Source organism: Somniosus microcephalus, chromosome 19 (assembly GCF_052327205.1).
Source record: "Somniosus microcephalus isolate GS21.2 chromosome 19, FLI_Smic_1.0, whole genome shotgun sequence".
Classification (NCBI taxonomy): Eukaryota; Metazoa; Chordata; class Chondrichthyes; order Squaliformes; family Somniosidae; genus Somniosus; species Somniosus microcephalus.
The window spans coordinates 57,960,484-57,986,852 of record NC_141005.1 but is presented as its reverse complement, the minus strand read 5'-3'; the positions used below and the strand labels follow the sequence as shown (position 1 = coordinate 57,986,852).

The following is a 26,369-nucleotide window of genomic DNA, read 5'->3' as shown; positions in this document are numbered from 1 at the left end:
TGAAGTCACAGTTGCCAATGTTCCTGGAAGAAAATTAATTTGAGCGTTTATGTCTGTTAATGTGGCTATGATTTCTTTCTTTTCCAAGTGATACTGGTTAGTTTAAAAAAAATTGATCTGGATTGAATTGGAGTTATTGAGGTTAATTAACCTATTAAAACCAGACTTTTACTGTGGCCACGGTGAAATTCTGGTTGGTGTAAACTTGTGTAGACCGCATTGAATAAGATATTTAATGGTCTGAAACCAGACTTTAAAATATTTACAGTCTTGGATATACCGAGCGGGTTCTAGTCCATACCATTGGCAGAGGAATCACAGAGAAATTTCGCCTTTACTGTCGGGGATAGACAGCATACATGGACCAGGGTCCCACAGGGGTTCCACAATAGTCCAAATACATTCCACCGTGTACTGAGTCAAGCCTTAGATGAGTTAGACCTATCAAAGTACCAGCGCGCCCTACTCCAATATGTCGATGACATAATGATTGCATCAGAGGACGCCAAAGGACACATGGGAGCATTACTAGCCACCCTCCACTTATGAAAGCTGGCTTTAAATTGAACCTCAAAAAGGCACAGGTTGGACTGTCCAAAGTAAAGTATCCAGGGCACGAAATTAGCTAGGGGTATAAGGCACTCCCACAGGAACGAAAGGCAGCCATAAAAGACATACCAAGGCCAGTAACCGTCTGGGGAGTAAGGAAAGTGTTGGGGCTATTTAACTACTGCAGGAATTTTATATCAGACTTTGCAGGGAAAGCAGAGCCGATTCAACGGTTAAAGGGGGGAGACCCGCCATTGATGAGATAGAATGGGAATTGGAGCAGGACGAGGCTTATGCAAAATTAAAAGCAGCCCTGACGTCCGCACCCGCACTAGGATTGCCAAATATAGTCAAACCATTCCATATATACTATAAAGTATAGATGGGAACTTCTATAATGCTGTAGTCACCCAAGAGTACGGGGGAGATATGAGGCCAATTGCCTATTACTCCACCCAACAAAGCCCCGTGATTAAAGGATTGGCGATATGCGTGGCGGCCCTCGACTGCACCGCATGGGCGGTACGGATATGCGAGCCCGTCACTATGTCAGGACAGCTGATATTACACACGCAACACACAGTGGTGGACCGGCTAAACACAGGCAAAATGAAGGCTGTATCAGACAGAAGGAGGGCGGCTTGGGAAGCAGTATTGATACCCAAGGACAGATCAGTCCAGGTTATAAGGGGACATAGAGTCAACCCCGCAGAGGGAATGCTATCGGAGGGTGAGGCACACGAGTGTCAGTTAGTATTAGAAAAAGAGGTCAGAGGAACCGTATCAGAATCGCCCCTTGAAAATCCCGAAAACTCCTTTTATGTAGATGGATCTCACCGATATATAAATGGGAGCCACACACGGTTGGGCAGTAGTATCCGACAATGGAGAAACAGTCGCAAAGGGAGGGCTTGAAGGAGGAACCTCAGCACAGGTAGCAGAACTAGTGGCTCTCACGGAAGCATTGAAATTGGCAAAAGGAAAATGAGTAAATATATACAGACAGTAGCGTTTGGGGTAGTGCATGATTATATGATAGCGTGGAATAGGAGAGGATATGTAACCTCCGGAGGACAAATACAGCATGAGGAGGTAGTGAGAGACCTAGTAGAAGTGGTAAAAGGAGAAGAGGTAGCAGTGATTAAAATAAAGGCACACCGTAAGATAGTGAGCGAGTAACAAAAAGGAAATATGTTAGTTGATCAGGCAGCAAGAGCAGCAGCGGACACAGAGATGCCTACACCAATAGCAGTAGTGTGGTGATTATTCCTTGATTGGTTGTTTGTTAACTGCCTTGGGATATATGTTGTAATCTCATTGGTAGTTGATGATCACATGATGTGTTGTGGCCACCTTAAATTCAGTTCTTTTCCAGCTTTGGTTGGGACTGGATGTGGGAAGATGTGCTGCAGATTTTAAAGTTAATAAAGCCTAGCTTTGGAAGGCAAATCTATTCTTTATTTCAATTTATTAACTTTATGTTAGAATGGAGCGATATCTTCAACCAGAAATATTCAAGGCTGACCCCAATTCTGCTGGAGTGGATGATAAATGGAAACATTGGTATTGTACATTTAAAAACTTTTTGGGCGTGTTGGATCAAGAGTCTCTTAATAAGCTGAATATGCTGATCAACTACATTGCTCCGGATGTATATAAATATATTTTGGACTGTAAAACTTATGAAGTGGCTATTTCTACATTGGAAAAGATTTTTGTTAAACCAAAGAATGAGGTATTTGCACGTCACCTTCTATCTGCCCGTAGGCAGCAGGTGGGAGAATCTTTGGATACTTATTTACAAGCACTTCGGTGCCTTAGTGTTAACTGTAATTATAAGGCCGTGACGGCTGAAGAATATAAGGAAGAATCGGTACGGGATGCTTTTATTAATGGATTACTGTCTAGATCAATTCGTCAGCGGTTGTTAGAAAATAAGACTTTGGATCTTAAAAGTGCTTTTGAGCAAGCTTCTACATTGGATGTGGCTCAGAGAAGTTCGGATTCTTATGCTCTTTTTAATCGGCCTGCGACTATGGTTTCGGCTGTTGCCTCTAGGATTCAGAAGTGTTATTTTTGTGGGAATATCCGGCACCCTCGTCTGAAGTGTCCTGCTCGGGAGGCTGTGTGTAGTAAATGCGGCAAGAGAGGTCATTATGCACGCGTGTGCAAATCATCAGGTTCAATTACCTCCTCCTCTCCTGGTGTGGGAGGGCCCTCCTCCACTACCTCCTCTGTGACTATTCAGCCTTTAGATAGGGCGTTTATTGCATCAATTTCTGCTGCATTTGCTCATGGCCTAAACAAAGCTATAGTTACGGCTCAAGTTAATGGGTTGGAAGTAAAGGCCCTTATAGATACGGGCAGTACTGAGAGTTTTATAAGTCTTCAGTTTGCGAAGGAGAAGCATTTGAAAATTTCGCCTGTTACGTATCAGGTGTGTATGGCTCAGATGACCCTTACTTCACAAATAGCTAGTTGTTGCTTTGTGAAAATGATTCTTCTAGGTAATACGTATACTGATATACGCCTATCTGTTTTGCCTAATCTCTGTGCGGATATTTTGATTGGACATGATGTGCTTCAGTTACACGAGTCTCTTAGTCTTTCATTTGGAGGGACTAAGCCACCTTTATCTATTTGTGGATTAACCTCTTTATCTATTTCTCCATTATCACTTTTTTCCAATTTGATGTTGGATTGTAAACCAATTGCTACCAAGTCAAGAAGATATAGTAGTCAGGATAGAGAATTTATTAATTCTGAAGTTCAACGTCTCTTATTGGAAGGAATCATTGAACCTAGTTGTTCGCCTTGGCGAGCACAGGTAGTTGTCACGACTAACGAGGGACACAAGAAACGAATGGTGATAGACTATTCCCAAACTATTAATAGGTATACTCAATTAGATGCGTACCCTTTGCCTAAGATTGATGAGCTTATCAACAAAGTATCTCAGTATAAGGTTTTTAGCACTATTGATTTAAAGAGTGCTTATCATCAGATTCCTATTGTTAAGAAGGATCAACCATATACGGCCTTTGAGGCTGGTGGAAAGCTGTATCAGTTTTGCCGAATACCATTTGGTGTTACTAATGGTGTTGCTTGTTTTCAACGGGCAATGGATGCTTTTATAAGTGATAACTCCCTCTCTGACACCTTTTCATACTTAGATGACATCACAGTGTGTGGCAAATCAAGGGTGGAGCATGATTCTAATTTAAAAAGATTCCTTCAAGCTGCGGAAAAAGTTGGTTTAACTTTTAACAAAGAGAAATGTATCTTTTCGACTACTGAGGTAAATCTATTGGGGTATATTATCTCGGGAAACAAGATTAAACCAGATCCAGAACGTCTGCGACCATTGATTGATTTACCTTGTCCTACTAATTCTAAGGCTTTGCAACGAGTTGTTGGACTGTTTTCTTATTATTCTAATTGGATTGCAAATTTTTCACGGAAGATCCGGCCTCTTATTCGGGTTACGACATATCCTCTATCATGGGAGGCCAGGACATGTTTTGAGAATTTTAAAAAGGATATTTTAGGAGCAGTTGTGCATTCTATTGATGAGCAGGTTCCCTTTGTGATCGAGACGGATGCTTCGGATTTTGCAATTGGGGCTACTCTGAACCAAAATGGAAGACCTGTGGCCTTTTTCTCACGTACTTTGAACAATAGTGAAAAAAGACATTCTTCAATAGAGAAAGAGGCATACGCAATAGTAGAAGCATTGCGTAAATGGAGACATTATTTATCGGGGCGACATTTCACGTTGGTAACTGATCAAAAATCTGTGTCCTTTATGTTTGATAAACATTTTGGAAAGATCAAAAATGATAAAATAATGAGATGGAGGATTGAGTTGGCATGTTACCATTTTGACATAGTTTATCGTCCGGGGAAGGATAATGTTGCTGCTGATGCACTGTCGAGGGCTTATTGTTCTGTGATTCACGGAGATACGCTTATTAATCTTCACAATGCCTTATGTCATCCTGGGGTTACGAGGATGATACACTTTGTACGCAGTAAGAACTTGCCTTTTTCAGTTGAAGACGTCAAGCGGATGACTTCATCATGTTCTATCTGTGCTCGGTGTAAACCGAATTTCTTTAAGCCTCAACGAGCTCATCTTATAAAGGCTACTTCTCCTTTTTGAACGTTTGAGCGTTGATTTTAAGGGGCCTCTTCCTTCAACTACTCAAAACCGATATATATTTACTGTTGTGGATGAGTTTAAGGTTCCCTTTTGCTTTTCCTTGTGCAGATGTATCAGCTGCTACAGTTATTAAATGTCTGACTCAACTTTTTGTCATCTTTGGGATGCCTGCGTATATCCATTCGGATCAGGGAAGTTCTTTTATGTCTTCCCAGTTGAAGGAATACCTTCAGAGTCGGGGAATTTCTACTAGAAGAACTACCCCGTATAATCCCCGGGGTAATGGACAGTGCGAACGATACAATGGGGTGATCTGGAAGGCAGTTATGTTGGCTTTGACATCCCGGAACCTTAAGAATACACAGTGGGAAATGGTACTGCCTGATGCCCTACATTCCATTAGATCATTGCTTTCAACGGCTACTAATGTGACCCCCCATGAAAGGCTCTTTAACTATCCGTGGAGATCTACTACGGGATATTCGGTACCTTCATGGCTTACTATGCAGGGACCTGTGCTGCTTCGACGCCATGTTAGATTGTCAAAATATGATCCTTTGGTGGAGGAGGTGGAGCTGTTGGAGGCAAATTCCCAATATGCTCATATTCGATTCCAAGATGGGAAAGAAAGTACTGTTTCAATTAAAGACTTGGCTCCTTGTGGGGGCCAGCCCTCTTCTGAGGATATTAACAATAGTCATGATTCAGATAATGTGGATGCTGTTACAGATACTACGAATATTTCCAATCCGATTGCAGATAATTATACTTCTATTAGTCAGCCCTTGATAGATGTTTATGACCGTCCCAGTTTACCTTCTGATGGGATTTCTAATCCGGAAACCGTTGAAAATCGGGATATGGATAGCCTTCCTGCTGAAGATACTTCTGTGCCTTCTGGTGTGGGAGGGCAAGGAATTTCACCAAGGTTAAGAAGGTCGACACGAACAAGATATCCGGTCGACTGATTGAAAATGGACTTTTAAATTGATAGTAATGTTTTAAAATTGTTGAAATATTATAGTATATTGTTTTAGTTGAGAGATACTTAATACTTATGTGCAATGTTACTATTTGTTGTTGTTCACTTAGTATTGTGTCATGTGAACAGTTTTATTCTTGTGCATAGTTTTAGTTGTAAATAATTAATTATAAATTGTAAAGGTTATTTAGGTTGGAGTATATTTTAAAAGGAGGGGTGAATGTGGTGATTATTCCTTGTTTAGTAAAAGTATTGTGATTGGTTGTTTGTTAACTGCCTTGGGATATATGTTGTAATCTCATTGGTAGTTGATGATCACATGATGTGTTGTGGCCACCTTAAATTCAGTTCTTTTCCAGCTTTGGTTGGGACTGGATGTGGGAAGATGTGCTGCAGATTTTAAAGTTAATAAAGCCTAGCTTTGGAAGGCAAATCTATTCTTTATTTCAAGTAGGTAGAATAACAGCAGAGGGAAGAAATACTGCCTAGTGATCATAGACCAGTTTACAAGGTGGGTGGAAGCATTCCCCACCAGAGACTGCAGTGCTCAGACTGTGGCCCGAATATTTGCATACGACGTGATACCGAGATGGGGGGTCCCGTTGCAAATAGATTCAGATCAAGGTACCCACTTTACAGGAAAGGTAATGAAAGAAACTTGTAAGCTACTAGGAGTAAGACAGAAGTTCCATATCCCCTATCATCCGCAAAGCTCAGGCATGGTAGAGCGAATGAACAGAACCCTGAAAACAGCCTTGAGCAAGGCCATTAGGAAATACGTACAAACATTGGATAATCAATTGAAGGAGCTCAAACAAGAAGTTAAAGAACAAGACATCAGAGATAAAAATACACAAAAGCAGGGAGCCTCAGAGCCCCTGCCCAAGGTGGGCGAGCAGGTATTTGTTAAAATATTGACAGAGATCAGGATTCTCATTTAGATGGACTGGACCATTTGAGGTTATCATGACCAGCGATACGTGTACATATGAGGGGAAAGGGTTTAATGGAAACATTGGACCCAATTAAAACAATATAGCAATAACCCATCTGATCTTAAATCCCACAGGAACAATGGAATAAACACCGGAGATAAACTAACCTCTGATGACAACCAGGCTTCTGCTTAATTTACAGGGAAGCTTCACCATGAAGGTGGGATTACTGCTGGGACACGAAATAAGCGAAGGGACAACCCACATTACACGACAAGTACATGATGAAGAAGCACCATGTCCCAATACACAGAAAAAAGAGACAAGCGAACCGAGGATGCTACAATGTCCAGATATGAAACCTGGACCTATGAAATGGACTAGTATTATTTACCGAGGGAGAACAATTGTATGGTAATGTGAGACACAAAATTGTACCGGTGCTAAGGAACTTAACTATGTTACAATGGCCAGGATATTGTGAAAGGTTTACTAAAACTAGAGAGTTGTATGCATATATGATAAAGAATGTAATTAACCAAGCTGCTGATGCGACAGGGGCTACTAATTTTGGGGGACATGCTGCATTCCACCAAAGGATTAAGAGGAGCTTTGGAACCGATATACTCATGGGAATAAACACGGGGACATCATTCATTAATGCCCTAGATATACAAGGAGTCCAAAGTAGTGTGGAACGACTACAAAGGGTAATACAACAGATTTTAGAGAAGGAAACTGGTTTGGTTCGACAAGGGTCAGAGTTGGGAGGACATACGATAAGGAAATTACTCGAGTGAATCAAGGTTATAGAGGACCATGCTAGCATCATCAACAAACTAAACCATAGAGATGTGGAACAGGCAAAAGACGGGGTAGGGAGAGGCTTGTGTCATGCCTATGGCCAATGGATCACCGGACAGTTAAAACATAATCTGGCACAGATACAGTGAGGCAAGGTACCAGACCGGATTAACAGCCAGAATCCAGGCCCTCTGAATGCTTGCATCCTCAAGGGGATGACCAGAGTATATCCAGTGATACAAAAATGTAAAGCAGAAGTGACAGCAATGATAGGCATGGTACTCCTGATACCAGTGGTAGGACTAGACACAACTCCATACCCAAGCATAGTGAGGGGTGAGAGATACCTCCAATACTATCCAATTGATACCTATGTCATCAGAAAGAATGGTACTATGAGAGGAGTCTCCCTAAACGGATGCCACGGGAAAGGCATGCTTACGATATGCCCACATCCGTTAGGAGAAGGCCCTAAGGATGAGTGCGGCTATAATAAGACAGAGGGGTGTGTGTTGGAATTATCACATGTTGATCACCATCACACCCGCTCGGGATATAGAAGTGAAGGGGAGTATTGTATAGCCACACAGAGACTGAGTACCAATATAGTAACCTTGTATGTGCAATCACAGTGCCTAACTTCTGCTTTACGCCAAAGATCCCTGCGACAATTGGGCACACCAGATTGGTGTATGTACATTCAAGGGAGGAGATAAAACTAAATGTGCCGGATAGTCTAAAGGATAAGTTGGTCAATTATGAAGATCCGGTAGGGTCCCAATACCCCACCTGCAAGAGGATCTGCAAGAAATGAAAGAGGATTTAAGTAAGATGGTGAAACAATACATAGTGTTGCAAAGGAATCTTGGGGAATTAGGAAGGGACATAGAGGTAGAGCTACAGGAAGTCCCGTGGTATGAGAAGCTGTGGGATTGGGGAATGAAAACATACACCCATGGATCCGCATAATTTCTCATATATATTAGTGATAGTATAGTTCGTCATGGCTAGAGGATGGGGAATAGCAGCATGCAGCGCTTGTAAAAAGAAACGGACCAAAGAGCTAAAGCGAGTCGGAAAAGGCTAGAAAACACAAGGTTGCTTTAGACATGATGGGTATGCAAGGCCTCCCGAACTAGCAACTGATCACCGCATGGGGCAGGAGGCACAGCGATGCTTATACATGTGGTTTAACTTGGGCAAGGGCCAAGTACCAAAAGGGGGGATTGCAGTGGGGAAGAGAGTTAAAATGACATCACTGGCAGTTTCACTGAATAGTGTAAGGAAGACAGGTATGGAAGACCACATCCATAAAGATGCGGTCAAAGATAGCTGACCTTTGGAGAGATATAAAACAATTAAATGGAGACAGGATGTCCAGCATTTCAACTGCCCGTAAGAACTTTATTGCCTAGGTTACATTCCAAGGTATCTTTTAATTAGCATTCAGCAGTCTGAGTGAGTGATTGAGGAGGCAGCTTATACATGTTTATATTATGATTCGTAACCAATCCGTGAAGGTGCATGCATGCAGGCCAAGATCCAATCAGGTGGCAGGAATGAATTTAACATGAGGTGGCCATGCTTATTGTAATGTATAAAAATGTAGTGTTTTCTGTAACAATCTGGAAAGGTCTGGCTAAGACAGAGCAGACTGTTTCCCCACCGGTGCAATAAAGACAACTTGACTATTGATCTAAAACCTCGTGTCGAGTGTTGGTTTAAAATACTTCACAACAGTTTAAAAAGTGCTCAGGAGTCCCTTGGATCTCAGGGCACTTTTACAGCCTTCCTAAATTTAACTTAGACAGTGCAAACCTGTGCACTTTAATCATTTATATTTCAACTGCTGGGTGTGGTTATATGTATGCAAGGAGTTCTCTTGCCCATTGAACCAGAGTTCAAGCCAGGCAGCATAAACTGAGTCCTGCCCCCTCTGGTGTCGGTGCCCCAATATATATATTTTTTAAAAGCCTTTCTTCAAAGACTAGTACACATCAAAAAAATTTGTCCACACCAAGATGCTAAAAACATAAGTAGGAGTAGGCCATATGGCCCCTTGAGCCTGCTCCGCCATTCAATATGATCATGGCTGATCTTCGACCTCAACTCCACTTTCCTGCCCGATCCCCATATCCCTCAAGTCATCTGAAGTCCAAAAATCAATATATCTCAGCCTTGAATATACTCGTCGACTGAGCATTCGCAGCCCTCTGGGGCAGAGAATTCCAAAGATTCACAACCCTCCAAGTGAAGAAATTCCTCGTCATCTCAGTCTTAAAAGGCCGCCCCTGATCCTGAGACTATGCCCCCTAGTTCTAGACTCTCCAGCCAGGGGAAACAACCTCTCGGCATCTACCCTGTCAATTCCCTTCAGAATCTTATATGTTTCAATGAGATCACCTCTCATTCTTCTAAACTCCAGAGATTATCGGCCCAATCTACTCAAAAGACAACCCTCTCATCCCAGGGATCAATCCAGTGAGCCACCTCTAAGGCAAGTATATCTTTTCCTTAAATAAGGAGACCAAAGCTGTGCACAGTGCTCCAGGTGTGGTTTCACCAGAGCCCTGTACAATTGTAGCAAACCTTCCTTCCTCTTGTACTCCCACCCTCTAGCGATAAAGGCCAACATGCCATTTGCGTTCCTAATTGCTTGCTGTACCTGCATGCTAACTCTGTGTCTCTTGTACGAGGACACCTAAATCTGTCTGAAAACCAAATAGTTTCTCACCATTTAAAAAATATTCTGTTTTTCTATTCTTCCTACCAAAGTGAATAACCTCACATTTCCTCACATTATACTCATTCTTCCATCTTATTGCCCACTCACTTAATCTGTCTATATCCCTTTGCAGGTTCCTTGCGTCCTCCTCACATCTTACTTTTCCACCTAGCTTTGTATTGTCAGCAAATTTGGATACATTGCACTCGGTCCCTTCATCTAAGTCATTAATATAGATTGTAAATAGCTGAGGCCCAAGCACTGATCCCTGTGGCACCCCACTAGTTACAGCCTGCCAATCTGAAAATGACCCGTTTATCCCTACTCTCTGTTTTCTGTCCGTTAACCAATCCTTTATCCATGCTAATGCCTTACCCCCAACTCCATGTGCCCTTATCTTGCTTAAGAACCTTTTATGTGGCACCTTATTGCCTTTTGGAAATCCCAAAAGACTACATCCACTGGTTCCCCTTTATCTACCCTGCTAGTTACATCCTCAAAAAATTCTAGTAAATTTGACAAACACGATTTCCCTTTCATAAAACCATGTTGACTCGGCCTAATCATATTATGATTTTCTAAGTGCCCTGTTACCACTTCCTTAATAATGGATTCCAGCATTTTCCCAATGACTGTTGTCGGGCTAACTGGCCTGTCGTTCCCCGTTTTCTCTCCCTCCTTTCTTGAAAAGCGAGGTTACATTTGCTAACTTTCAATCCGCTGGGATTTTTTGAATCTAGGGAATTTTGGAAGATCACAACCAATGCATCCACTATCTCTGCAGCCATCTCTTGGAACCCTAGGATGTAGGCCATCAGGTCCAGGGGATTTGTCGGCTTTCAGTCCCATTATTTTTTCACGTACTTTTTCTCTACTGATATTAATTACTTTAAGTTCCTCGCTCTCATTAGCGCCTAGGTTCCCCACTATTTTTGGTATACTTTTTGTGTCTTCTACTGTGAAGACAGATACAAAACATTTGTTTAAAGTCTCTGCCATTTTCTTGTTCCCAAATATAAATTTCTCCTGTCTCAGCCTCTAAGGGACCAACGCTTACTTTTGCTACTCTCTTCCTTTTTACATAGATGTCTTCCTGAATGGCCCAGTAACAACAACAAATTGGCCACTGTTTGGTATCTGTGCAAAACAACTGCCCACCCCACATTTGAAATACCTCTCGTCTGCCTATGCACCCACTTCTCCTGATGGAGCTCCCCCTAAAAGCCAACACCTTTTAGGTAATTGTTGCTCAGAATACTCATTAAAAACTGTCTTTTCTGTGAAAAAATGTCCAAAGAATCCCGATCTACGATAACCACCAATCCTCAAAATATATGTTCACGCAGTATATTGTTATATTATCATCTGTAAAGAAATTAATTTGTGAACTGTCTGGGTTTAAACCTCACTCCCTTCAAGTTATGCAATAGGCTACCTATGCACAATAGAAAAGAATGGGATTGAGTCACAAGGCTGCAATTCAAAGGGCTCAGAGGATGCTTAAAAGTCACAAGTTATCTGAATCAGAAGGCAGCCTTTAGCTCAGTCCCAGATAAAAGACTCACTCCATACAATGTACTTCTATCGTCATTCCCTTGCCTTTATGCAGATGGCAAGCTGAACTGGGAACTAGTTGATCCCAGAGACAGACAAACGAAGACAAATGGTGAAGGAGGGTGGAAGGAGGACAAGAAGGATGCTCCTATTAATTGTGATAAAAGTTCTGAAGATACACAGCAAATGATCAGATCAGTAGTATTATAGGGCACTTTACCAGTTTTGTACATTACTCAAAAATGAGATAGCTTATACTAACAACATAAGTGACTAACAACAACAGCTCACATACTGCAAAATTGAAAACAGATATTGACCCAGTTAAATTTAGCATTCTTATGCAACAACAACTTGTATTTATATAGTGCCTTTAACATATTAAAACATCCCAAGGTGCTTTACAGGAGCGTTATAAAACAACATTTGACACCGAGCCACAAAAGGAGATATTAGGGCAGATGACCAAAAGCTTGCAAAAAGAGGTAGGTTTTAAGGAGCGTCTTAAAGGAGGAAAGAGCGACGAAGAGGTTTAGGGAGGGAATTCCAGAGCTTAGGGCTTCGGCAGCTGAAGTATCGGCCACCAATGGTAGAACGATTAAAATCAGGACTGCTCAAGAGGCCAGAATTGGAGGAGCGCAGATATCTTGGGAGGGTTGTGGGCTGGAGGAGATTTCAGAGATAGGGAGGGGCCACGCCATGGAGGGATATGAAAACAATGATGAGAATTTTAAAATTGAGGCATTGCTTAACCGGGAGCCAGTGTAGACCAGTGAGCACAGGGGTATACAATCACTGAGGCAAATGCACTGCAGAAGTAAAGGGCAAGGGAAATAGTAAGCCATTTATCTTCAATTTGTGAAGTAAGTCTCTAATTTAGTCCAAAACTAGATTAGTTCCCCTCTAATATTTTAGTTTTTGGCCATAATATGCAATGCAAAAATACAATGTCCCAATTTCTCTCCTCACAAACAATGAATTTAGTCATTCACATTAAATAAGATAACATGTAATGAATTTGTGCTTGCAAGTTTTTTTCCCCCCAAACAATGTAACACCCAATATTCTAACTTTAAACTGTTGACATCTAGACTTCGTTATCTCCCACTTGAGCCGTTACAAAAATAAGTGGTGAATCTAACAAATAATGGTTATGAAACCACAGCTAAATTCACACATACAGCACCCTATGAAATACCACATGCTGCAAACTGAAATTAAATCCCAATCAAAAGACCACCACAGCAACATGTGGTCTTTCATCAGTACAGTTGGACTGGAATCATTACAAGGGTAACTGTAATGTTTTATTATGGTAAGGATAAAGAAGGGTTTACCTATTTATGGTACAGCCATGTATCAAAAAGCACTGGTTAAATTCCTCACAAATCTTTTACAAATGACAAAAGAACAGGGAACAATGGAACACACAATTTATCTCACCAGTAAGTAATAAAGCAGGTGTTTATATTTAATACAAGCCAGTGTGGTGTTGAATGCATCAGTAAAAATGGCACCACCAATAACACCCAGGGTGGAGGGGTGGGAGAGATCAGTCAGCTTCACACAGTGGTTAATGTGTAACTATTGCTTCACAATGTAAAATAGGCCATTGTAATTTATTTTCAAAAGCCTGTGCTAATAGAAAGCAATGATATTTTTCTGGCCAGCTCTGCTCCTAGTTAGCAACAGATGCAGACGAAGATGATGTTCAAAAACTAATATTTTAATTTTAATATTTTGAAGTTATTTTTTAAACTTGCATTTCTGGTAATCTGCAGAGTTTCCAGTCCATTTGTTTGCTTTACATATTGGTTCTAAACAACAACAACTTGTATTTATATAGCGTCTTTAACGTAGTAAAATGTCCCACGGTGCTTCACAGGAGTAAAATAAGACAAACATTTTTAAACCAAGCCACATAAGGAAAAATTAGGGCAGATGACCAAAGCCTAGGTCAAAGAGGTAGATTTTAAGGAGCGTCTTAAAGGAGGAAAAAGGTGGAGAGACAGAGAGGTTTCGGGAGGGATTCCAGAGCTTAGGGCCTAGGCAACAGAAGGCACGGCCGCCAATGGTTGAGCGATTATAATCAGGGATGCTCAAGAGGGTAGAATTAGAGGAGCGCAGATATCTCGGGGTGGGTGGGGGGTGTCAGGGGGCTGAAGGAGATTACAGAGATAGGGAGGGACAAGGCCATGGAAGAATTTAAAAACAAGGATGAGAATTTTGAAATCAAGGCGTTGCTTAACTGGGAGCCAATGTAGGTCAGCGAGCACAGGGGTGATGGGTGAATGGGACTTGGTACGAGTTAGCACACAGGCAGCCGAGCTAAATCCAAAAACATAAGCATCTAGGACACAGAACAAGGGTCCAGCAGTCACATTTCCATGATAATCAAATATGACACCACCATAGTTTGACTATTTCCAGACTAATACAAGTTAAGACGTATTCTGTGGTTCTGTATATTTTATTCTGCACATAAATATAGATTGATACAACTTTTACAACAAGAACCAAGAAAACATGTGCAATAGTAAAGGTGTCTCACTATTAGACATAGAAACATAGAAAAATAGGAGCAGGAGTAGGCCTATTGACCTGGTCAGGTAAGAGAGAGGTATATAGAAAAGCGAGAGAGAGCGAAAGGGGAGAGAAAAAGGAGAGAGGTAAACTAGCATTTATAGATATATCATATCCAATGAATTGCTTTTGAAGCGTGGTCACAGTTATGTAGGCAGACACGATGGTCAATTTGCACACAGCAAGATCCCATTAATCAAATGGGGTGAACAAATAGTTAGTTAATTTGTCTTTGGTAGCGATGGTTGTGGAAGTAATGTTGACCAGGACACTGGGAGAACGCCCTGTTCTTCTTTGAATAGAACTATGGGAAATGTCCACTTTAATAAGGAGACAGTTTAACCTCTCATCTGAAAGATGGTACCTCTTGACAATACAGTATTGCCTCAGTACAACACTGAAATATTAGTTTGGATTATCCTTAAATGCGGCTTGAATTCACAACCTCCTAAATTAGGCAAGAGTGCTTCCAATCACGCCAAGCAAGGTAGTTGGCATTACTGTGTTAAAATAAAGAAAATTTCAATAACCTTTTTGACTTTTGTATTTTTTTTGTGGGGGGTTGGGTGACAATTCAGTGTTATTTTTCTTAATCTTTAAACCAATTCTCCCCTCTAACCCTCGCCCTGATATCATGGACTTCTTGCTGGAATAAGTCACCCTCCAGTGCACCACCATTCATGCGCAAACCATGACAGCAAATATTGACTGCTACTGTGGCAGCATTAAAGCTAAGCCCAATCCGGTCCTCGCTGGACATTCACATGCACACACTTCCAGCAGGGGTTGTAGTGGTCAGAAGCAGGAAACCTAGTCTATTCTGCCCTCTGCTAACACACAAGTGCTGATGCCAAATATAGCCCTTTACTGTTAACCCAGTTGAGATCAGCTAACCAATCACATACTGAGGATCAAACCTGGAAACGTCCTGGTCTCGATCATCCTGTTGCTCACTGCATAAATTTACTGAGCCGTTGGGGAATCCCCTGGATTAATTTTTTTTTTTTTTTTTATAAAAAGAGATTCTGTAAAAGTCATTTTCTTTAGTTGTTCGAAATACATTGAAGAGTTATTTATAACTTGGAGTAATTGTTGACAAATGTTTCTTGGAATAAAACAGATGTACAAATGTCTGGGTCTCAGTTTTTGAAATTGACTTCCAACAGTTTTGCAGGAGAGAGGAGGCACAGTAAAAAAACATGAGACAGATGTGCAGAGATTGGTTTGAATCCCTCTCCTAAAACAAATGTACTTAAAGAAATATGGTTCTGGTTCTGAATGAATTATTTAGATGTACAATACAAATGGTGAGGATTTAATAGGATTCCAACAGATTTATATTCTAAAGATTATGTGGCCAAGAAGCATCTCACAGTTGTCCCTTGCTAGAAATTTTACCTTGAACTAGTCACACCACTTGGAAGATTAAATACTCTGGGACATGACAGTACACACTGCATACATCTGTTGAAAGGTGGTGGTCAGATGGACCAAGAGGCCTTTGTATGTCCCAAACTCGCTCCTTCTCAAAAGGAGATTTGCCCAAAAAGTCTTAATGCAAAAGTCTGCCCATAATAAGTGTATAAATGGTACAATTATCTTTGTTTATCTGGAGACGTTGGGCACAGTTGAAAACCTGTGTCAAATGTGGTGTGTTTATATAGTCGCAACAATCACTTAGTATAGTTTGGTATTGCCGTACATCATTCTTCAGTCATCAGGATTTAGTTTAGCCACTCACAGGGAAATAATACATCCATGGCTGACTGCAGTTAAAGATAATTAGCCCTTACTTATAAGTAATTAGCTACGTGGGCTGGGACAAAACAAAAACTGTAAACACTCAAGTCATCTACAATTTTTGTGGGTCTCCAAAGTAGTATGGGCCACTGCTAGCTAAAAATCATTGATATAGCTGAAACAGGAGGCTCAAACTCTGGCAGAAATTATGGGGCAAAAAAAACTAATAGTGTGAACATACAAGGTTGTTAAAATCTACTTCCTCTACAAAAAGTAAAGCACGTAGCAATGACGTGCTTTTATAGAACATATAATGTGATATAGCAGTGCAATACGTCTTCATCCCTACAATTTTCCACATTGGGACCTCAATCTCAGTAAGGGAATAAGAAGAACATGTTGGCCCGGAATTTGCGGTTGGGATGACGGCGATCTGGCAGCATTTGTCGTCATTCCACCTTTGAAACTGACTGACCGCAATTTCGGTATTTGGCACATGCGCAGGTACATGCGGATATCCTGAAGTTGCGGTCTGTCCTCGACAGCTCCGACACAGGCTTCGCTGTGTACCTGCCACAGAGCCGGCAATCCATGTAATCACCCAAATCAGGGAAACTGATGAAAATTTCGGCTCTTCAGCAGTAAGTACGCTGCTAAATTCCCCACTAAGAATTAGACCCAAAGGGATTAGGTGTAACTGGGGTTTTAACAGTGTATTGACTGCTAAACAAAGGTTAAGGGCCTGAAAAACGAATTTTAATTTTGTGCAGTGTGAAATTTGTCCACTTTAATAAAAATTAACATTTTTAATAAACTTAAAAAAAATTAAAACTTTTGAAAAGTTTCTCCATCTTTATTTCAGGTTTGCCTTTTCCCCATGTGAGAGCCCCAATCTTTATTTTGCTGTCTCTAACATTTTTTAAAAGTTAGAATTTTAAGAACTTACTCACTTCCTTGTTCACCGTCTGAGAATTCTGCTTTTTGATTGGTTGCTTAGCCAGCCTGTTGACATCACAGCCGTTTGCACAAGAGGATCCCACTATACGTTGTTGGTTTGAATGTGAGGTTCAGGTGAGCGGAAATTTAAAAAGTCAAAGAGAAAGGAGAAGGCAATAGTGCAGGATAGCGATAGGAGTAATGATAAACAGAGTGTGACAGAAAGGGACAGAGCGTATAAACATAAGAGTGCTCCTGGAAAGTGGGGTCAGAGTAGGGAAAAATGGTAAAAAGACAAAATGAAAAGCTCTTTATCTGAATGCACGCAGCTATCGTAACAAGATAGATGAGTTGTCGGCACAAATAGAAGTAAATGGGTGTGATCTTATAGCCATTACAGAGACGTGGTTGCAAGGTGACCAAGGCTGGGAACTGAATATTCAGGGGTATTTGACATTTCGGAAGGATAGGCAGAAAGGAAAAGGAGGTGGGGTAGCTCTGTTAATAAAGGATGAGATCGGTGCAGTAGTGAGAACTGATATTGGCTCAGAAGATCAACGTGTAGAATCAGTTTGGGTGGAGATAAGAAATAATAAGGGAAAGAAGTCACTGGTGGGAGTAGTCTACAGAGCATTAAATCAAGAAATAATGGAGGCTTGTAAGAAAGGTACTGCAACAATCATGGGTGATTTTAATCTTCATATTGATTGGACAAATTAAATTGGCCAAGGTAGCCTTGAGGAAGAGTTCAGAGAGTGTATTTGGGATGTTTTCTTAGAACAATATGTTGTGGAACCAACCAGGGAGCAGGCTACCTTCGATCTGGTACTGTGTAATGAGACAGGATTAATTAATGATCGCACAGTAAAGGTTCCTCTAGGAAAGAGTGATCATAGCATGATAGAATTTGAAATTCAGTTTGAGGGTGAGAAAGTCGGGTCTCAAACCAGTGTACTGAATTTAAATAAAGGTAATTACAAAAGTATGAATGCAGAAGTTGGCTAAAGTTGACTGGAAAAATAGATTAAAGGGTAAGACAGTAGATAAGCAGTGGCATACATTTAAGGAAATATTTCATAACTCTCAGCAAAGATATATTCCAGTGAGAAGGAAAGACTAAGAGAAGGATGAACCATCCGTGACTAACTAAGGAAGTAAAGGATGGTATCAAATTGAAAACAAAGGCATACAATGTTGCGAAGATTTGTGGTAGACCAGATGATGGGGAAATTTTTAGAAAGCAGCAAAGGATGACTAAAAAAAAGACAGATTATTAGAGCAAACTAGCAAGAAATATTAAAACAGATAGTAAGAACTTCTACAGGTATATAAAAAGGAAGAGAGTAGCTAAAGTAAACGTTGGCCCCATCAGAGGGTGAGGCTGGGGAATTAATAATGGGAAACAAGAAAATGGCAGAGACTTTGAACAAATATTATGTATCGGTCTTCACGGTAGAAGACACTAAAAGCATCCCAATAATAAGTAATCAAGGGGCTATAGGGAGGGGGAAACTTAAAACAATCACTACCACTAGAGAAAAAGTACTCTGTAAAATAATGGGACTAAAGGTGGGCAAGTCCCCTGGACCAGATGGCCTGCATCCCAGGGTCTTAAAAGAAGTGGCTGCAGAGATAGTGGATGCATTGGTTGCAATCTACCAAAATTCCCTGGATTCTGGAGAGGTCCCAGCGGATTGGAAAACCGCAAATGTAACGCCCCTATTTAAGAAAGGAGGGAGACAGAAAGCAGGAAACTATAGACCAGGTAGCCTAACATCTGGCATTGGGAAAATGCTGGAGTCCATTATTAAGGAAGTAGTAGCAGGACATTTAGAAAATCATAATAGTCAAGCAGAGTCAGCATGGTTTTATGAAAGGGAAATCATGTTTGACAAATTTGCTGGAGTTCTTGGAGGATGTAACGAGCAGGGTGGATAAAGGGGAACCAGTAGATGTAGTGTATTTGGATTTCCAGAAAGCATTCAATAAAAGGTTACTGCACAAGATAAGAGCTCACGGGGTTGAGGGTAATATATTAGCATGGATAGAGGATTGGCTAACTAACAGAAAACAGAGAGTCGGGATAAATTGGTCATTTTCAGGTTGGCAAACTGTAACTAGTGGGGTGCCACAGGGATCAGTGCTAGGGCCTCAATTATTTACAATCTATATTAATGACTTGGATGAAAGGACCGAGTGTAACGTAGCCAAATTTGCTGATGATACAAAGATAGTTGGGAAAGCAAGTTGTGAAGAGGACACAAAGAATCTGCAAAGGAATATAGTTGGGCTAAGTGAGTGGGAAAAAAATTGGCAGATGGCGTATAATGTGGGAAAATGTGAGATTATCCACTTTGGTAGGAAAAACAAAAAAGCAAATTATTATTTTAATGGAGAAAGATTACAAAATGCTGCAGTACAGAGGGATCTGGAGTCCTCGTACATGAAACACATAAGTTAGCATGCAGGTACAGCATGTAATTAGGAAGGCAAATGGAATGCTGGCCTTTATTACAAGGGGGATGGAGTATAAAAGTAGGGAAGTCCTACTACAACTGTACAGGGTATTGGTGAGATCACACCTGGAGTACTGCATTCAGTTTTGGTCTCCCTATTTAAGGAGGGATATACTTGCATTGGAGGCAGGTCAGAGAAGGTTCACTAGGTTGATTCCCGAGATGAAGGGGTCGTCTTATGAAGGTTGAGCCTAAACTCATTGGAGTTTAGAAGAATGAGAGGTGATCTTATTGAAACATATAAGATTCTGAGGGGGCTTGACAGGGTAGATGCTGAGAGGATGTTTCCCCTCGTGGGGGAATCTAGAACTAGGGGCATAGTTTCAGAATAAGGGGTCGCCCATTTAAAACGGAGATGAGGGGGAATTTCTTCTCTCAGAGGATCGTGAATCTTTGGAATTCTCTACCCCAGAGAGCTGTGGAGGCTGGGTCATTGAATATATTTAAGGTGGAGATAAGACAGATTTTTGAACGATAAGGGAGTCAAGGGTTATGGGGAGCGGGCAGGGAAGTGGAGTTGAGGCCAAGATCAGATCAGCCATGATCTTATTGAATGGCGGAGCAGGCTCGAGGGGCCGAATGGCCTACTCCTGCTCCTATTTCTTATAAGATACACATATATACAACAATATGCATTGTTTATGACTCTCCGAGATTCCCTATGGAGCATACCCAGTACTGTTCTCTGGCTACCTTTCAAAGTCAGTTGGATGTGGGTGGGGAGGATTATTATATAATATACCTGTTTAAAAGATGTGCATCTCAACTAGAACAAGTGCTAGGAATTGTCTGCGTATATAAATGTAATCTTAATGCTTAGGTTAACGCATCAGTTTCCAAACCAACTATAGTGCATTTTCAGTTGGAAGAGGTTTCAGACAGAAGCATGTACTTCATGTGCTTCCTTATAGCACTGGTGCCCAATGACAGAGATCTATTCCTGGCAATGACGATGTCATGCTGTTATCTTGCCATCATTATAACCATCCAGGTGACGGTAATTTGCCAGCCAGAATATATTTATATACACGTTGGCCCAGAAGTTCGGGTCGGGGGCTTCCCGCGGGTGCAAGCCCCCGACCTGCACTTACCGAGCGCGCCGGCTGTTGAGCTGTGGGCCCGCGTGGGATTCCGATCCTGGGCCTCCTCCAACTGCCGGCGCGCCGTGCTTGCGTATCCCAGGGGCGCAGTTAGTTCAATGCGTCCCCTGGGATCACGTGGGCCATGAAGAGCCAATGGTAGCAGGGAATGCTTCATTCATAAGTTTGACAGGAAGAGCTGTCAAACCTATAAATACTATAAGCCCCAAAACATCACTAAAACTTCAAATAAATGTTAAAAAAAAAAAAAAAAATCACATTTTTAAAATAACTATAAATTACATGAAATAACTATTTTAAACAATAATTTAAATTTTTGAAAAAATTAATTACATTTTCAATTCGGGCTAAAAATAAACTTACCTTTCTTTAAAGTATTTAAAAATAATAAACCTGTGGAAAAAATGTTTTAATTTTAATTAATTCATCACTTACCTTGTTAAAAGCAGGCCTTGCGCTTGCTTTTTAAAAGTGTAACTGCTGGAGACTTACCCTCCTGGAGAACCCTGGAAAAAAACGTAAGTTTGATGCGCACGCGCTGCCTCTCCGGCGCACGCGTTCCACCTCTGAACCCCTTCTTTCAGGGGAACGGAAGTGCCGGTTTCCCGCGCATGCACGAAACCAGCACTTTCGTTGGGCCTACGTGCGAGTACCCCGTGCGTACTCATGCGTTGGGACCCGAATTTCTGGGCCGTTGTTTTTGAAACAGCCTATTTATGTTTACAAAAGGTCTGTTAAAATTAATACAATACAAATGACTTGCAGTATGAACAAAACTTGCATATATCAAATAAAATTGTCGGCTACCACACCCACTCTTAAACATAAACTATAAACCAGGTCCAGATATGAAACTATTTTCAAAGCAGTTTTTGGCTAGCTGTATAAAACAAAAAGGCAGACCTCAATTATAACTATAATAAATATTACCTAGTTCTTACAACTATTTGCCATCAGCAATGTTGATCATTTCAGTGCAGACTGCAGTTTAAAATGTTATCGATATACTTTATAGATACACCAAAGGGATCAACACAGAATAAAGCTTCACGCCACATATTCTGCAGTATTTTGGAAATTATAAGACTAATTACAAGGCAGATATAAAAGGAAAAAGATCTGATGAAGGATACCTAAAACACTCTCTTTCAGGTGCTGATTGACCTACTGTGCATTTCCTGCTTTTTAAGGCAGAAAATGATTTTGTCCAATGGATCTTTACTAATAGGAATGTTAAATAACACTTTTTGGGAGTGGGGAAGAGGATCTTCAGTCAAGATACTTCTGCAGGTTTCACCTAAAAAAACTGTACAATTTCAATTTTTTGGAATAAGAGCAGCCTGCAGGAAAGCCACAACATACCTTCTGACTGGAGGACAACAGTTTGTGCGATACAAGCGGTGAGTCAGTTAAACTGGGTTCAGCTACTGTTGAACTCAGTTGCATTGGTGCCATTGGATCTGCATTCAGAAGGAGGATACAAATCCTTGCTCAATATGGGCTCAATGACTGACCTGTGGCAGTCCCAAGCAGACCATGTATTGTTTTCCTGTAACTGCTCCGGATTACCATCAGACTGCAAAGGTCTGGAGTTAGGGATTGGTTTACTGGTAACAAATCAAAAATCATACTTTGGACTTCTGAGAGATTTAGAGAGCAGAGGTGCAATGACGTAAGGTTCAAAATTTGATCAGTGGTCTTTGCCGAGTTAGGTCATCTCAACCATGGCAGAATGGTGAGCTAAAATAACTCGTGTATCTGCTCCCAGCTACTGTCCAGTGAACCGTGCCAGAAAGCAAGAATGTGCCTGTGCACACTGGGTGAGGAAAATATTAAATTTGATTGCAATGCCCTACATGATTCAGCCACCTTGGAGGCACTCACCATCTAGGCTCACACATGAAAAATGGAAACTTGGGCGATACACAGAGGGCTGCCAGTGGCTGCAGAACTCTGCTTCAAGCATGAGTCACCACCTTCTGGAGAAGAGGGCGCAAACCTGAGAAACACACACACACGCGCACCACGGGCTCATGAATACACATTTCCTGTGGGAAGAAAGGTGAGGAATTGCAATTATTTAGCACCCCATCACATTTCTCAAACAACCCAAAGCGTTTCACATACATTGGTTGACTGAGGTGCAATACTTTGCGCAACGTGGCAGCCATTTTGCACAAAGCAATGTCCTGCAAACAGCAATGAAATGAATGACCATTAGTCTATTTGTTGGTCGAAGGAAGAATATTGGTGAGGATAAACTGGAAATAATGCCTACATACAACTTGCTAGGCCATATTCAGTTCACTGGATTGCCCAATAAATGTACTGAACTAATGCGTAAATACTAAATTAAACGATTAGCAAAATTAGGCTGGTTTCACAACATAACTTATTTAATAGATGACCTCACAAACCGATGGCCTTCCTTACTGCTGTAGCAGTCTGTAAATTCCAAGTACAGAAATGAAAGAGACTTGAATTTAACCAGCTATGTGATTAGAATAAACTACGCAGAAATGGTAGCATCTTGTGCCAGATGCACAAGACCGTGAGGCTGAGCCTACATCAATGAGTTTTAATTTGGCAGTGTTTTGTAGAGTTAAACATAACTGTGCAAGAAACCCTCAGACACTGTCTACAGCCTATTTTTAAATGATATTCTGGTGCTATTTATTTATACAGCTAATACTACAAGAGACTTCAATTTAATAAGAATTAAGGCCACTATATTGATGTTATGCAACTTTGCACCAACTATATTATTTGACTGGGAAGGCTCTGCACTTGAGTAAAGGACAAAGAGCTGATTAAAACATAAGGGGAAGCGAAGAGCTTTAATGAGCTTGAAGTCTCCTATTTCAGAGTGGATGGATCTTGCACACAGACATTAGTAGTTGGATTTGGGGCTATAAAAGTAGAGCACAATGAATAAGATGGACCTTTTTCTCACCTTTCGCTTCCAACATATCCACCCCTGTGAAGTGTGAATAATTTAGATCATCAACTGGTTTCACTTAATTTTAATTCACTTAAGTAACAATGCACAACAAAACTTCTGTTAAAATGTTTTGTTGGTTAACTATCAGAGGATGCAGAGAGACAACAGAAATGACGTCTGATATCATGCAAAATTGACACTGGTGATTGCTTGGAGTACCAAAAGAGATTTGTTGAAATTGTACTGGGAGTGCTAATGAATGTCAGAATTCCCACATCCTAATGTATACACCAAGTTCCCTGGTTCAACTATGCACTTCAACCTTTTCATACAAGAGACAGTGCTTCACATGCTTATGCTGTCTGAAAGAAAGCGCGCCTGTCAGTAGAAGTAATGCTTTAAGTTTTACCAAAGGCATTCTGCTTTTTCAATGTTACCAGGAGCATGGTTTCATAAATGGAATCCTGGATAGCTGCAGATTTTGGCACAGCCAGGAACAAAAAGGTATTCTAAAAGATGAGATGACTATTGGATCCAAATGTTCAAGATTTCCTACATCCTCAGCAAAATGGATAATAACACTAGGAATAAAGCCTCAGAATGAATTTTGCGCTCGCATTGAGGGATGTCAGTCCAGGGGAACGCAACAGTCTCCCATTCTGTGCGTTTAGTGTCAACTTCAAGTATTCCCAGGTCAACTAGATGCACCAATATTGGCCCAGAAATTCAGGTCCCAACGTGCGAGTACACACTGGGTACTCACGCGTAGGCCCAACGAAAGTGCCGGTTTCGTGCATGCACTGCGTATGCGCGGGAAACCGGCACTTCCGTTCCCCTGAAAGGTGGTGTTCAGAGGTGGAACGCGTGCGCGCGAGAGGCAGCGTGTGCGCATCAAACTTACGTTTTCCCTCCAGGTTTTTCTGGGAGTGTAAGGCTCCAGCAGTTACACTTTTAAAAAGCAGGCGCAAGGCCTGCTTTTAACAAGGTAAGTGGTGAATTAATTAAAATTAAAACATTTTTTCCACAGGTTTATCATTTTTAAATACTTTAAAGAAAGGTAAGTATATTTTTAGCCCCATTAGAAAATGTAATTAATTTTTTCAAAAATTTAAATTATTGTTTAAAATAGTTATTTCATGTAATTTAGTTATTTTTAAAATGTGATTAAAAAAAAAATTATTTGAAGTTTTAGTGATGTTTTGGGGCTTATAGTATTTATAGGTTTGACAGCTCTTCCTGTCAAACTTATGAATGAAGCATTCCCTGCTACCATTGGCTCTCCATGGCCCACGTGATCCCAGGGGATGCATTGAACTAACTGCGCCCCTGGGATACGCAAGCACTGCGCACCAGCAGTTGGAGGAGGCCCAGGATCGGAATTCCACGGGGGCCCACAGCTCAACAGCCGGCGTGCTAAGTGCAGGTCGGGGGCTTGCACCCATGGGAAGCCCCCGACCCGAATTTCTGGGCCATTATGTTGCCATTTCCTACACCACCTGAGTAACAAGCAAAGTGACAGTTTTGTGCACTGCACTCATGCCCACTAGGAATTGGTACTAATGACAAGTTATATCCTTCAAGGTGGTCTACCTACTGCATGGCACTAAAGATGTAATAGAACTAGGGCATTAGAGCATAATAAAGTCTACAGTCAATGTTTGCATGGTTTGAGCTTTTCAAAAGATCTGCTGTATTTGTCGGTATATTAATAGGTGACGCTTGCAGAATTGAAGACTATAACAGAAGCAGATGATCCAATCGGGGGGGTGGGAGTTAGTGTGTGTACACACAACTTCTCCCCCATTGCTGCAGTACATTTGTGTCAATTATGTTTTAATTTCAACCTAACTGGCAAAAAGATTAATGATCAGGAACTTTCTGTTGCACTTCACAAGCATGGAAAACTATCCCACATAAAGTTTACATGCATTTATAAACAGAACCACTTGCTTACACTACAGAAATACATGGCAGATATAATAGATAGCTTTTTAAACTCCCGAGTGCTGCTCCTCCAGTCGTTCAGCAGGTAAATGTACAGCTCAGTGTGATACCAAGACAGAAAGGTGCAGAAAGGCTCCAGGTTCAATTTCTGACCTGTGCTGAATTAGCCTGAAGTCAGCATGGTGCGAGAGGAGTACAACTCGCTTCAATTTCTACCCCCATGTCTGAATATAACCTATAATCTTCAAATTGAAAAATTGTAGGAAGACTGGGAAAATAATTTATTTTTTAAATAACAAACGGGAATGAGGGATTTCAATAATAAGTGAGGAGAGGCAAACAGACAAAGAAAATTAAGTTGAGAAATTGCAGTTGATATCTATAGGATTAAAAGAAAAACTTTTCACTAACTATTGCAAATCAAGTTTTTTTGCACTGAATTTGAGAGTTGACATGGCTTTTTTTCTGTTACCTATCCACACTTGAGGAAATTGACGAGCTTTTTATCGAACTGAATGAATTTTCAATTTTTGTTTAAAAGTCCCACATGAACTTTACTGCCTTTAAAAATCCTCTGCCAACGTTACAGCATGTTCTCCTCTTGCTTTTTCCTAAAAGAAAATCAGCACAGAAAGGCCACACGTTCCACTTTACCCATAGCATTCTTTGAAACTATTCAAGATTTTGTAAAATGCAGACTTGTGGTTTGATGGAAGACACCTGGCACAACCTGGCTTCGCAGAGTCATTTTTTGGTGCTCAGACCAAAATTTGAAGGCAAAACTTGGAATAAGTTAAATTAAAATGGAGCCAAACTCCTCAAATTATTCCATATGTGGAAAACATCAGCATACTAGGTGGTAGGTTGCAGGAGCAGCAACCAATGCTAATTGAGGAGG

The 26,369-nt window shown here is 41.0% G+C and overlaps 2 protein-coding genes across 5 annotated transcripts in view; one reads left to right on the top strand and one right to left on the bottom strand.

The window, feature by feature from the left end:
* Window positions 1–9,128, top strand: part of acads (acyl-CoA dehydrogenase short chain) — a 303,908-nt gene extending 294,780 nt beyond the window's left edge. For all 3 annotated transcript variants that reach the window (XM_085961831.1, XM_085961832.1, XM_085961829.1), the window contains one exon: window positions 6,831–9,128. In XM_085961831.1, the coding sequence (XP_085817957.1) occupies window positions 6,831–7,046 (216 nt within the window). In that variant the 3' untranslated portion in view covers window positions 7,047–9,128. The remainder of the gene's footprint in view (window positions 1–6,830) is intronic.
* Window positions 1–26,369, bottom strand: part of sppl3 (signal peptide peptidase 3) — a 271,477-nt gene that overhangs the window by 27,499 nt on the left and 217,609 nt on the right. The gene's annotated exons all lie outside the window — the stretch shown is intronic.